At 33.5% G+C, this 15,119-nt stretch overlaps 1 protein-coding gene across 3 annotated transcripts in view; it reads right to left on the bottom strand.

Moving 5' to 3' along the window:
* STPG2 (sperm tail PG-rich repeat containing 2) overlaps positions 1-15,119 on the bottom strand; it is a 671,193-nt gene that overhangs the window by 49,168 nt on the left and 606,906 nt on the right. Inside the window, exon 14 of one of the 3 annotated variants that reach the window (XM_074396472.1) lies at positions 13,748-13,781. The exons of 1 other annotated variant lie outside the window; for it this stretch is intronic. In XM_074396472.1, coding sequence (XP_074252573.1) covers positions 13,755-13,781 — 27 coding nt within the window. In that variant the 3' untranslated portion in view covers positions 13,748-13,754. Of the gene's footprint in view, positions 1-10,319; positions 13,782-15,119 lie in introns of those variants that run through there. One more of the 3 variants, XM_074396473.1, reaches the window with a different exon arrangement.

A 15,119-nucleotide genomic window follows, 5' to 3' on the forward strand; every position in this document is an offset into this window, starting at 1 on the left:
CTTTAGCTTCCCACCCAAGCTGATTCTTGGCAGCAGCCATCTGTCAAAACACTAAAGGCAAAAAGAAAGTTAAGTACAAATTGTATACAGTGTGTTAGAATTTTAGCTATTCAGGGTTAGAGATGTCCGCAAAAGTAAAATAAAATACATTGTAACTTAACATTGACTCTCCAAAACTATATAAGGAAGACTAAGGACAAATATTCTTTACAATTTGCCACATTTTCACAAGTTAATCCAGTTAAAAGCACTGGTGGAGGGGAATTAGGAGGCCAGAAGTTGCTTAGAAAAAATTCAAAGTACAAATTTTCTGTTACTTAGTATAATCTCATCTAAAATCCATATGAATTTGAAAAAAAAATGTGTATATATATATACACACACACACACACACACACACACACATATATATATATATATATATATATATATATATATATATATATATATATATTCTGGTGGGAGTCATCCAAATTGCTATAATATTTAATCTGAGAAAAAAAAAAGGAAAACATCTTACTTTGTTGTGCTGCATTTCTTATGTTACCATCAATCTGGCATAAGCCAAATTTAACTCAGTAAATCAGCATACATTGACTGAATATTACATGCAAAATATTCTGCTATGCATTTTGGCTAATATGAAGATATATAAATAGAGGACCTTCCTTTTGAAGACTTTATAATATTTTGTTTATATAAACACCAAAAATAAATTAAACAGACACACAGACCAATGGAATGGAATAGAGAGCCCAGAAATAATGCCACACATCTAGAACCATCTGATCTTCAACAAAGTTGAAAAAAACAAGAGATGGAGACAGAACTTCCTACTCAATAAATTGTGCTGAGACAACTGGCTAGCCATATGTGGAAGACTGAAACTGGATTCCTTTCTTTTACCACCATATACAAAAATCAACTGAAGATAAATTAAACACTTAACTGTAAAACCCAAAACTATAAAAATTCTGGAAGATAACCTTGGCAATATCATTCTGGACATAGGAATGGGCAAAGACTTTACAATAAAACATACCAAAAGCAATTGCAACAAAAGAAAATATTGGCAAATGGGATCTAATGAAACTTAGGAGCTTCTACACAGCGAAAGAAACTATGAACAAAGTAAACAGACAACATATAGATGAAAATATTAGCAAAATATGCATCTTAAAAATGTCTAATATGTAGCACCTACAAGGAACTTAAATAAAATTACAGGAAAAAATAACATCATTGAAAAATAGACATAGGAAATTAACAGACTTTTCTAAAGAAGACAAACATGTGGCCAATAAGCATACGAAGAAAAGTTCAACATCACTGATCAATAGAGAAGTGCAAACCAAACCACAGTGAAATACCATCCCACACTATCAGAATGGCTATTATTAAAAGTAAAAAAGATGACAGATGCTGGCAAAGCAGCAGAGAAAGAGAAATGCTTATATACTGTTTGGAGGAGAGTAGATTGGTTTGGCTATTGTGGAAAGCAGTGTAGTGATTCTTCAAAGATCAAAAACAGAACAACCACTCAACCCAGCAATCCCATTACTGAGTATATAACCAATGGAAGATAAATCATTCCACCATAAAGACACATGCATGTGAATGTTCATTGAAGCATTATTCACAATAGCAAAGACATGGAACCAACCTAAATGCCCATCAATGACAGTTTTGATACAGAAAATATAGCACATATATACCATGAAATACTATGCAGTCATAAAAAAGAATGAAATCATGTCCTTTGCTGGAAGATAGATGGAGCTGGAGATCATTATACTTAGCAAACCAATGCAGAAAAAGAAAACCAAATACCACATGTTCTCAATTATAAGCGGGAGCTAAATAATGAGAACTCATGAACATAGAAAGGGAAACAACAGACACTGAGGCCTACTTGAGGATGGAGGGTGGGAGGAGAAAGGATCAGAAAAAAAAAACCTAGTAGTACTAGGCTTAGTACCTGAATGATGAAATAATCTGTACAACAATCTCCCATAATACAAGTTTACCTATATAGCAAACCTGCAAATGTACCCCAAACCTAAAGAAAAATATTTAAAAAAAAAAACACCAAGGATACAAAAGTATTTATTGTCTGCAGTTTAAGAAAAATATACAAAATGCCTCAATACAGTTACATAGTTCTTCAGTTTTGCCCACATCTCATCATTGCAAAATTTGTTTGTACTCTGAGGGCTTAAAGTTGTAAAAATTCCTTGAATCCTGAAATTCTATGGATTTATAACGTTAATTACATTGAGAATGACTGTAGTAGAACAATCACTTATCAACTGTCAAATTTAAAACCTTTTTTATTGTGGTTTAAATAAAATAAAATAATGATCTATTCGCACAAAGTTTTAAATAATGGTCAACTTCTTTGCTGCTCCAAGATTAACAGTTATATTTATTTGACACTCAAGAAAAATTATCCTGAGGTATCAACTTCATGGCTTGAGAGTGAAGTTTTAGGCATAGACTCTACTCTGGGTAATTAACTTTCTGCTAAATAAAAAACTTTTTTTGTCAGTTTAAATAAAAAAAAATAATGTTCTATTTGCAAAAAGTTTTTAATTGTAAAACTTCTTTGTTGCTCTCAGATCAGCAGTTACATTTGTTTGACACTCAAGAAAAATTATTCCGAGGTATCAACTTCATGGCTTTAGAGAGTGAAGTTTCAGGCATAGAATCTGGGTAACTTTCTGCTAAAAGTTTGCTCTGTGGCCCCCTTACCAAAAAACACTCAATACATCACTATTCTTACATTTTTTTTAAAAAAGGCATGATAAATTCTATACTCAATTTGTTGTGTCGTGATTGTTTAAAAAAGAATAATAATGTAGGCAAAGAGGAACCACTCGCTAAAAAAGTGGGCTTGTGTCATGTTCCACACAATCCTATAGATTACATAGATCCTACTTACTTCTAAAGCAATTTACAAAATTAACTTTAAAATGAGATAATTTTTATTTTTGGAATAGTGTCTTTTTTATAAATCATTTTGCTATCAGAGTTAAGACATATATTTAAACTCGGAGAAGATAAATTTGGCATTGAACTTTTATGTCCCCTGTGATATCATCCACTAAGAATTACGTTAAATAGAACTCCAGATCTTTTATTATTTGACTGTAGAAAAAATTATATGTTTAAGTACCAAGGTAAAGTGAATACAGTTGATCAATTAGATCTATCTCACATGATGACAAAATTATAAACTTCAGAGTATACTTAATTCTGGACATTTACATTATCTAGACAGCTGAGCTGTAAATATTATGGATTAAAACATTTAATTGTTTTCAGTGAATACATTTCTTAACTCTTTTATACATTTCACTGTTAAGTAAAAGATGTCCCATAAAATTTACCTAAAACTTTAGTCATTGGTATATAATAGTTGTTTATAAATAGAAAAATATGATTTTAGACACAGATATATAATAGGGAGATTTCATTTTAAAGGGAGCCCTGACCAAGATATGGGTTCTGAACTTTGCTTTCTTGATGTCAGTTTGATATTAATTTGTTGCCTCATTACAGAAGCTGCCTTGTGAAAAAGCATGGGTTCTAACTGGTCTAGCATGGGTTCATGGATATTATTTTCTATGTAGCATTTCTTTCCATACTGTCCAGAATAACGTATTCTTCACTGTGTTCAACACAGTCATTCAAAATTTTGAACCTCTACAACTGAACAGCATTGGCTCAAAGGTAATTCCCCAACTTGCATCCTTTGTTCTCTATCAATTACGTTGCTTTCAACAGAGCATAAGAAAACATAATCTCCATCTTCTCAATAATTAGGTAAACAAACAAAATTGGAGACAGCCTACTATAAATTCTACATATATACATATACACATATGTATATGCATGTGTGGGAGTGTGTGTATATATATGAGTAATTCTGTAGACAAGACTATAAGATTTTTCATAGAGCAAAAGCTTCATGACATTGGATTTGGCAATGATTTATTTGATATGACATGAAAGGCATAGACAACAAAATAAAAAAAAAACAGACAAATTAGATTTCATAAAATTTTTAAATGCATGCATCTAAAGACAATATCATTACAGTAAAAAGGCAACTCATAAGATGGGAGAAAATATTTCTAAATCATATAGCTGATAAGGGATTAATAACCAGAGTATACAAATAACTCCTAAAACTTAACAACAATAACAAACAACCTAATTCATATATCCAATAAGGAATTAATATCCAGAATATATAGAGAAGTAAAAAAAAAAATCAACATAAAACAAACAAACAAACAAAAAAACACACCCAATTCAAAAATGGGCAGAGGACTTGAATAGAATTCTCCAAAGAAGATATATGAATGACCAATAAGCACCTGAAAAGATGCTCACAACATCACTAATCATTAGAAAATGCAAATTAAAACTAAATGAAATAGCAGCTCATACTCAATAGCAGGGCTACTATCAAAATAACCAGAAAATAACAAGTGTTGGCAAGAATGTGGAGAAATTGCAACCCTTGTGCACTGTTGGTGGAAATGTAAAACAGTCCAGCCACTGTAGATAACTGTATGTCAGTTACTCAAAAAGTTAAAAATAAAATTACTTTGTGATCCAGCAAATCTACTCTGGGTATATATCCAAAAGAAAATAGGGTCTCAAAGAGACATTTGTACAACCACATACATAGCTGCATTATTCACAATAGCTAAAATGGGGAAGCAGCCCAAGTGTTGATTATGAATTTATTGATAAGCAAAATGTGATCTATACATACAATGGATTATTATTCTACCTTATAAGGGAAGGAAATTGTGAAATATTTCAGGTCAGAATCGGTCAACTTTGAGGACATTATTCTGTGTGATATAAGCCAGTCACAAAAGGATAAATAAATGTATGATTCCACTTATATGAAGTACCCAGAGTAGTCAAATTCATAGAGACAGAAAGTAGAATGGTGGTTTCCAGGGGTTAAAGGTTGGAGGGGAAATGAAGAATTACTGTTTAATGGATATAGAGTTTCAGGTTACAAAATAAGTTATAGAGATGGATGGCAGTTATGTTTGTACTGCATTATAAATTTCTTTAATCCCACTGAATTGCACACTTAAAATGGTTAAGATGGCAAATTTTATGTTGTATGTAATTTATATTAAAATTGGGGGGGGGGGGCCGGGCGCGGTGGCTCAAGCCTGTAATCCCAGCACTTTGGGAGGCCGAGGCGGGTGGATCACGAGGTCGAGAGATCGAGACCCTCCTGGTCAACATGGTGAAACCCCGTCTCTACTAAAAAACTACAAAAAATTAGCTGGGCATGGTGGCGCGTGCCTGTAATTCCAGCTACTCAGGAGGCTGAGGCAGGAGAATTGCTTGAACCCAGGAGGCGGAGGTTGCGGTGAGCCGAGATCGCGCCATTGCACTCCAGCCTGGGTAACAAGAGCGAAACTCCGTCTCAAAAAAAAAAAAAAAAAATTGGGGGGGAAAAGACTCCAAAATTTTCTTAATGTTCGACATTTATGAGATTCTAGTTATAAGTAACTTTAGGGAGTATACTTGACCTACATAAATAAACATGATCAATCTATATACACGATTTTTATATAAATGATCTATATTAGATGCCATTATAGTTTCTTAGTATAGTAACATGTTCAATTTCTGGAGGTTTATTAGTAAATCCCGTGCCAAATTTAGGGCTACTCATTGGAAATATCTGATTTTAAATAATGGAAAATATTACACATAAAATATACTTTCAGCAATCTTGGAGATATCTCAAAAAGTCATCATTTTTCAGAAATGTTAACAGCTGTTGATTTGGAGAAATATGCTATGGCAATATGCCATAAAGCAAAACAAAACAAAACAAAACAAAACAAAACAAGTGTCTTTAAAATCAGACAGAATTAGAAGTCACAAGGGAAGACCATGCAAATTTTAGTTCCAATTTGAATTTAGCTGCTTCTCACATGGGGAACTATAGGTAACATGCCCTAGTGTGAGTAAGAGCAGGGATTTATTTATGTTACTGTAGTTAATTATAAAGGAAGGTAATATAGGAAGTCTGACACTGTAACAGTAATGGCATAAATCTTGCTAGTGCCCACATAATGAGTCATCCTGCTCATGAAATTGCTTTTGTAATAACATTTAGTATTCTTAACATTAACACATTCAGCAAAGGCTAAATTGGTCAGTAACACTAGCAGACAACAGATGACTTAAAATATTCTTACTCAATTCAGTAGCAAAAAAACAAATCCAATTAAAAAACAGGCAAAGACCTGCATAGATATTTCTCAAAATAAGATATGCAAATGGCCAACAAGCATATGAAAAAATGCTCGCTATCATTAATCCTTAGGGAAATCCAATTTTAAACCATAATGAGCTATCATCTCACACCTATTAGAATGGCTAGTATCAAAAAAGATAAAAGACAACTGTTGGTGAGGATGGTGAAAAGGGGACACTTGCACACTGTTTGTGGGAATGTTAATTAGTATAACTATTATGGAAAACAGTGTGGAGATTACTCCAAAAATTAAAAATAGAACTACCATATGACCCAGCAATCACACTCGTGGATATACATCCTAAGATAATGAAATCAGTATGTGGCAGAGATACCTGCACCCCATGTTTATTCCAGCATTATTCACAATAGCTAAGACATTAAATTAGCCTAAGTATCCATTAACATATGAGTAAAGGAAATGAGTTATATATACACAATGGAATACTATTCAGCCTTAAAAAAGAATGAAATCCTATCATTTGCAACAACATGGATGAATCTGAAAGATATTAAATTAAGTGAAATAAACCAGGTACAGAAAGACAAATACCACATGACCTCACTTTATGTAGAATATTTAAAAGCCATACTCATAGAAACAAGGTAGAATGGTGGTTACTATGGGCTGAAGGAGAGAGATTGGACAATATTTGTCAATGGATATAAAATTTCAGATAGATAGAAGGGATAATTTCAAGTGATCTATTTGTACACAATAACTATAGTTAATAACAGTTTATTATAGTCTTAAAAACCAAAGGTGGGTACAATTAAGTGTTTTTACCACAAAAAAAATATGTACGGTAATGCATATGTGCAATTTTTGTCAATTGAAAACACAAATGAATGTAATTTAAAAAGAAAATGGCATTCAGGGGATCCTAAGGATATGGGGAAGGGGAAGATGTTGGTCAAAGTTTTGGTTAGAAAGGATGAATAATTCCTGGAGATCTATTGTACAGCATGGTGACTACAGTTAATGATAAAGTATATTTGAAAACTGCTAAGAGAAGATCTGAAATGTTCTCACCACAGACACACACACACACACACACACACACACACATTAATATGTGAGGTGATGAATATATTAACTGGCTTAATTGTAATAAACATTTCATAATGTATACACACATCAAAATATCACATTGCATTCCAAAAACATACACAATTTTATTTGACAATTATTCCTCAATAAAGTTTGAAATATAGAAGAGAAAAATATAAACATATATAATAATCCTAGGGAATAAAACTGCCTCACCAAAATGAGCTCTGTAATTAACAAATAATAAGAGATGAGTTTTCTCAAGAAAAAAACTGAATGCCAAATGGTAGTGATAATTCAATAGACAGAGATGAAAACAAACTAGCTGAAGCAAATAGGAGACTTATTGGAAGACATTATTGGAAAAGATCAATTGGTGGTAGAGAAAGGCTCCCGTCATATATTTCTATTTCTCTCTCTCTCTCTCTCTCTCTCTCTCTCTCTCTGTGTGTGTGTGTGTGTGTGTGTGTGTGTGTGTGTGTGTGTGTGTGTTTGAGAGATTGAAAGAGAGAGAGAAAGAGAGAGGCACCAGCAGGCAGGCAGGAAGGCAGGAAGATAAGAAAGAGGAAGACTGATAGAGAAAGAGAGGATGTGTTGAAAAGCCAAAGCAATAGCCATAACAACCTTTTACTTATGGAGCCAAAATATAACAGAAAATATAATAGAAATCAAATATACACTGTAAATATATTTGAAATATCTAAATGCATATAAATAACTTAAAATTAATATAAATGTAGGGTTTTTTGGGATTTTGTTGTTGTTTTCTCTCTCTCTCTCTTTTTTTTTTTTTTTTTTTTTTTTTTTGAGATTTTGTCTCACTCTGTCATCCAAACTGGAGTGCAATGGCATGATCTTGGCTCACTTCAACCTCCACCTCCCAAGTTCAAGTGATTCTCCTGCCTCTCAGCCTCTCTAGTATCTGGAACGACAGATGTGCACCACCATGCCCAGCTAATTTTTGTATTTTTAATAAAGATGAGGTTTTACCATGTTGGCCAGGCTGGTCTCAAACTTCTAACCTCAGGTGATCTGCTTCTCTTGGCCTCCCAAAGTGCTGGGAATGCAGTTGTGAGTCACCACATCTGGCCAATATAAATGTATTTTAAAATACAGTAGAAAGTAAGTGTCCACTCCAAACAACAAGTAAATGTTGGAACATAATTTAAAGGCTGATATGATATGGTTTGCTGTGTCTCCACCCATGTATCATTTTGAATTGTAATTCCCACAATTCCTACGTATAGTGGGAGGAACCCAGTGGGAGGTGACTGAATTATTGGGGCAGGTGTTTCCTGTGCTGTTCTTGTGACTGTGAGTGAGTCTCATGAGATCTGATGGTTTTAAAAATGGGAATTGCTCTGCACAGGCTCTCTCTGCTGCTATCCATGTAAGATGTGAATTGCTCCACCTTGCCTTCCACCATGATTGTGAGGTCACCCTAGCCATGTGGGACTGTGAGTCCTGTTAAACCTCTTTCTTTTGTAAATTGCCCAGTCTTTGGTATATCTATATCAGCAGCACCAAAATGGACTAATGCACAGGCCTACACTCATGAAATTTTCTAATCAATGGCTTCATTTTGGGAGGGCTGACAGCATTCACATATGTGAGAGTAATCTACCTACTCAGCTGTTTTAAATAAAGCACACTTGATATAATGAGAAATTAGCAAAACTCCACAAAATAATCAATTTGGTCACCAAATTAAATTTCATTTTCTGAATATTTTCCTTTACAATTATGCACTAACTTGTTTTTGGTTAACTGCCTCTTGGAGCTGAGAGGAGATTAATTCAGACAGCTAACTTCAATCATGAAAATTAAAGAAGATTTATGGCCTGTAAAATGACTAGTTTTGTTACTTAATGTGCAAGTAGTTACATGAATAAAATTTGTATGTTCTTTGTTTTCAAAAGGAAGGTTATAGCAGTTTGGTTATAGAGTGAAGTTGTATGACTATGCAAAGTTTTGGTATCTCCTCGTTGAGCAAGAGATTTTAAAAACTGCAAGTGTTCTTAATTTTAAAAACTGCAAGTGTTTAAGGTATACAATTTGATGAGTTTGGACACATACATACATCCATGATGTCATTACCACAATCAAGGTGATAAACATATTCATCACCTCCAAAAGCCACCTGCGTTATTTTTATAATAAAAAGTAATTGTATTTTTAAAATGTGCATACATTTTGAACTACTAATGCTACTTCTAGGAATTGGATAGCAAATCATTTTTCTAAGGAATAGATGCAAGGGCATTGCAACATATGTAATGCACTTTGAAACAGATATTTTCCAATCCAGCACCTGGCTCTGAGGGAGAGGGCTCTAAGGGATGACTAACTTGTTTCTTTTCTCCCAGATACAGTCCCTTGGCTTATCATGTCTGATTCCTTAAGGTACAGGTACCATCTGAGCTTTTATATCCTACCTGTGGAGAGACCCATTTTGTTAGGCATGTAAGGAAGTATCTAGAGCACATTAGTTAAGGTCATGCTACAAGGAATATTTTTCTCAAACCTTAATGGTTTAAATTTATTTCTTATTCTTGTAAAGTCCAGGATGTTATGTAAATGGTCCTCCATGACCCATCCTCCTTTCATGTTTTATTTTCTTAGTGTTTCATTAGTGCACTCCCCTGAATTCCACTGCATTCAGTTGGAAGACAGGATAAAAAGAGAAGGGACTGTTCACTGGGAGGTTGCTTATGGGATAAAGTTGAAAGTGGCATATGTCATTTCTGCCCATATTTTATTGGCCATAACTCAATCATATTTTGCAAATAACTGCCAGGTGGAAAGGCAAACTGGTCTGGTTAACAAAAGCAAGTCTGCTCAATGAGGAGATACCAAAACTTTGCAATACATAGTCATACAACTTCACTCTATAACCAAACTGCTATAACCTTCCTTTTGAAAACAAAGGACACACAAACTTTATTCATGTAACTACTTGCACATTAAGTAACCCAACTGGTCATTTTATTATGGCTATAAAAGAGAAAGGGACTACCTGGACATAATTGAAAAAGCTGGGTGATACCATTTGGATATCTGTTTCTACCAAATCTCATGTTAAAATGTGACCCCCAATGTTGGAGGTAGGGCTTGCAGAGGTGTTGGGTCATGAGGGTGGATGCCTCATGGAAGGCTTAATGCCTTACCTGCAGTAAAGAGTTCACATGGCAGGGCACGGTGGCTCACACCTGTAATCCCAGCATATTGGGAGGCCAAGGCAGGTGGACCACGAGGTCAAGAGATCGAGACCATCCTGGTCAACATGGTGAAACTCTGTCTCTACTAAAAATATAAAAATTAGCTGGGCATGGTGGCACACACCTGTAGTCCCAGCTACTCGGGAGGCTGAGGCAGGAGAATTGCTTGAACACAGGAGGCGGAGGTTGTGGTGAGCTGAGATTGTGCCATTGCACTCCAGCCTGGGTAACAAGAGCAAAACACTCTCTCAAAAAAAAAAAAAAAAAAAAAAAAAGAGTTCACAGGAAATCCGAGGGTGTGGCACCTCCTCCCTCCCTCTCTTGCTGCCTCTCTTGTTGGCTCCCCCTTGGCCTTCTGCCATGATTGTAAGCTTGCTGAGGACTCACCGGAAGCAGATGCTAGCACTACACTCTTATGAAGCCTGCACAGTCATGATCCAAATAAACCTCTTTTCTACATAAATTATCCAGTCAATATAGTCCTTTATAAAAATGCAAACAGACTAACACATTGGGCATAAAAAATATTAATGGATCAGTATAATACTGTTTTAGTTGCATTGATTTTTGAGTTGAAGAAGGCAGCTGTTCAGTATTTTTACAAACGTTTTGTCAAAGTTATGGTAATCAGCCATCCCTTTCAACCTTTCTAATTTGAAGCAATTGCTATGTTCTACAGAATACATTCTCAGAGAATGGTTAAATCATTATCTCCCTGGGATGTCTGGTCCCAAGTCTTTGAAAAAGGAGAAATCTTCCAGCTTTACACAAGTTAATTGCCAGTAACTGGTCTACACTAACATGGTTAGAAATGCAAAATCGGCATACCTGGGATCTCCTGATCATTCCAACTTAATCATTATTTTTATTACTTAACTGCCCCTGTGACTTCCGTGTTACTAAAGCTGAACTGCCACATCATTGATTTTATTTTATGAATTATTAAATTTCCCGATTATCAATAATGTTCCTTTTAGTTCAGTTAGCTAGGTTTTCTTTGCCTCAATATGTTCCATCTTCAGAATTGTTTGCTCTTTTTTCACAGAGGAAATGTCTTTTGAAAGTTTCAATGACTCTAAAAAGATTTCTTCCAACAATTTCTTGCCTGTTGTGGTAAGTATTTTTCAGAGAAAGACGAATATTCTAAGGCCTTCTATCTTATTCATATTTTTAATAAAGTATATATTTTTCATAGTCTTACATGTTGTTTGATTTGTATTTTTACTCATCTTTCCAAAGACATACACACACACACACACACACACACACACACATATATATAATGTCTTTTTTATTTTACTATTCTATTTCTTTATGCTTATCTTTTCTGTAATTCTTTCAAAGTGATTAATTTAATATTACAGAAAGGCTATAATTTTTAAAACAAGAATACTTACTCTCTCAAATATGTCAAAATAATTATGCTTCACATGCAATGTTCACATATTGTATTCCCAACTTTGCTTGTAGGTGACAAGAAGATTATATTATTTTGTTATACTAGGGCATGAAACTTGATACATACATTTTTAACTAGATCTGATCTAGAAAGTGCTAATACATAACAAGATTATGGACATAAGAATTATTCTACTGAATAATTAAAGCATTGTCTTAAAAGTTGACTGGAAATTCTCTCCCACATTCTGAATTTTCATTTCTCTATTCTTTATTCGTGAACCAAATTTTGCATATTATGTAATATAATATAGAGGAATAAAAAAGAAGAAAGTAAAAATCACCCTATAAGGTTTTTTTATTTTTTAAGAATACATGCAAGGGCGTTGCAACATATGTAATGCACTTCAAATACTCTGGGTTGTCTCAGTTTTCAGCAACCAGAACTATATTGTGCATGGTTTATATGACAAATGGAAAGGTAATTTACAAAAGAAATGCTACAGGGATGACAGAAACCTTGGGGATCATGTAGCTATAGCTTAAGCACATTACATAAATACCAATAGAAAAATACAGGCTTCAGGACCCCATTTCAGAGTGCAGATAATACTAGGTAGAGAGTTGTTAGATGTTGGAAAATTGTGTTATTCTACCATCTGATCTGGTGATTGGGAAGCATTCTCTATGTTTGACATCTACTGATCTGGTAAATCAACTGCTTCAATTTGCAACCATAGAACAAAGAACTAAGAGATTAACTAGTTAATTTTGAATTATGTAACTAGATGAGTTTAGAGTCTCCTCTTTATCAACCACCACTTCTGTGCTGTTTTCCCTATTCAATTCAATTCATCCAATTCAATGGAAGAGCAATTATTGGCCAGTTTGGGGGTTGTATTGTTCCAATCTTGAATGATTAATTTTAGGTATATTAATGGAGATATTTTAGATACAGTTTTCTTAAATCAGGATACATTGAAAATTTCAGGAGTACTTGAATCTTTTAGAATTATGTTAATTTTTGATTGTTTGCATAAATCCACTTCCATTGATGAAGTTTCCATAGCTTTTGTTAAAATTTCAAAGAGGATATGCTCCCCCAGAAGCATTAAATTCTATTAATAAATTCTTATCTCCAGCTGATTTGTTTTACAAGACCATGTTAGAAGTAAAGCATAAATGCCAAAAGTTTGGGAATATGATATTTAAATTTACCCATCTTCCTCAAAGATGTAGGCTATTGAAGATAATTCAGTTTATTGTCACAATTTAATCATTTCTTTGTTTGCTCTCCTATTTGCACATAAAAGTTACACAAAGCAAAACATACTGAATATTCCTTTTATGATTTTTATTCTCTACTTTTAGCGTTTCAGAAAAATGAAGAGTAAGAAAACAAGTCAAGGAAATAACACATCTGCATAATAACATCATTCACTTTGTTTCAGCATGCCTAGTATTTGGAAAGTAATTGCATTCTCTTGTCAGAGAATGAGATTCTAAAGTAAGAAAGAAAAGCTTTTCATCAGATGTCTTTATTCAGCATTATATTTTATATAGAAGCATCAGTATTACATGCTTAAAAAGAATGCAAGGAATATATATACTGCTTTTGTAATAGGAAAAAATTTCAGAAGAAAACAAATATTTTTCATAAGAATAGATTTTTCTATTTCTAGATGTTAGAAGAGCAATTACATTCCTTTGAGCAGCTGATGGAGGACATCATCAAAATGGAAGTACCTCTTTGTGAGAGAACAGTCAGCTTACCTTTATATTAATAGATATTACCTTTGGGATATATCTGTGAGAAAAGAAAAGCTATTTCAGTAAGTGGTATATCTATTGTACTTCACCTAAGTCAAAATACCCTTTCAGATGGCTTCTTTAGTTATATTACTTGTAATAAAAAAGATATAAAATTTCACAAAATGCTCTTTTTTCAAACCAAATTAAATCTCATTGGTATAAAGTAGTTCATATTATGTCAAAATTTTGGCTTTTTGTATTGTCCTTCTGACTCTGCTGGAGATCTGACTAGATAAAAGCGTATACAGAGGTATATACTCTCCAATTGTTTAGACATTACATCATGATATAGTGAGTCTAATAAGATAAAATGTTACTGATAGAGCCAAAAGAAAGAAAGAAAGAAAGAAATCAAATGAGCTGTTAAAACTTTCACAGTATAATTCAATACACTATTTTCTCCACTGACAAGTATTTTGGAAATTAAAATCTCTTATAATAAATTTAGTTATAAAATAAACTTGTAACACATTAGAGGCTCTACTAGATATTATCTTAGCAGAAATACCTTTTTTCACTAAGCTTCATGTATGTGAAACTACCTATGATGAAATATTTTATGTTGATTTCTATTATGACCAAGAATAGTTGAAGAAAATATGACTTGACCCAAGGCAAACCTGTGAATTGCAGAGAATTTTTCTGGCTATATCACTTTTACTACATGACATGCTTTCTTTTTATTCAGATGGTTACTCTTTCCCCATTTTCAATTATCCAACACTTTTCTATTATCTAGCTTGTTCTTCCTCCATGCAAACATAATTAGAGCTGATAACAGCTATTTGAACATGTTAACTCACTCTTTTTCTTTAGAGTTGGTGCAGTAGCTCAGCCAAGCATTAAACTTCTCTCTAATTGTAAAATAAAATTGTTTTTAATTAAAGTTAATTAAAGTAGGGGGACTCCAAATGACATTATATTTCCTGAAATGCAGAATAATTCTGAATGCAACTCTGGTAGCTTTTTGAGGGTCTTCAGTGGTAATAATAGGAGAGTGCAGAAGCCGACAAGATAGAATTGGTCTTTTTGTCCATCTGTAATGGTAAAGTTAGACAGTGGGCTAATCTAGCTTTGTCTGCTGCAGGCTTGTTTAACAGAGGGCTTGGAATATGAGTGAGCATGCCTGGAATACTAAAGTATTTCTAAGGGCTTATTTTTATGTGACACCATATAAAAATAGTTAAATAATTAAACATATAACCATAACATATTATTGGTTTCTAATGTGACAATGGTAATCCTCAAAAAATAAATCTGCAAGTAAGTTTAATAAATAAATATATTTCCTTAAAAAGAGTGTGTGCTTTTTATGTAATTACGAGTAAATAGT

This window comes from Saimiri boliviensis, chromosome 3 (genome assembly GCF_048565385.1).
Source record: "Saimiri boliviensis isolate mSaiBol1 chromosome 3, mSaiBol1.pri, whole genome shotgun sequence".
NCBI lineage: Eukaryota > Metazoa > Chordata > Mammalia > Primates > Cebidae > Saimiri > Saimiri boliviensis.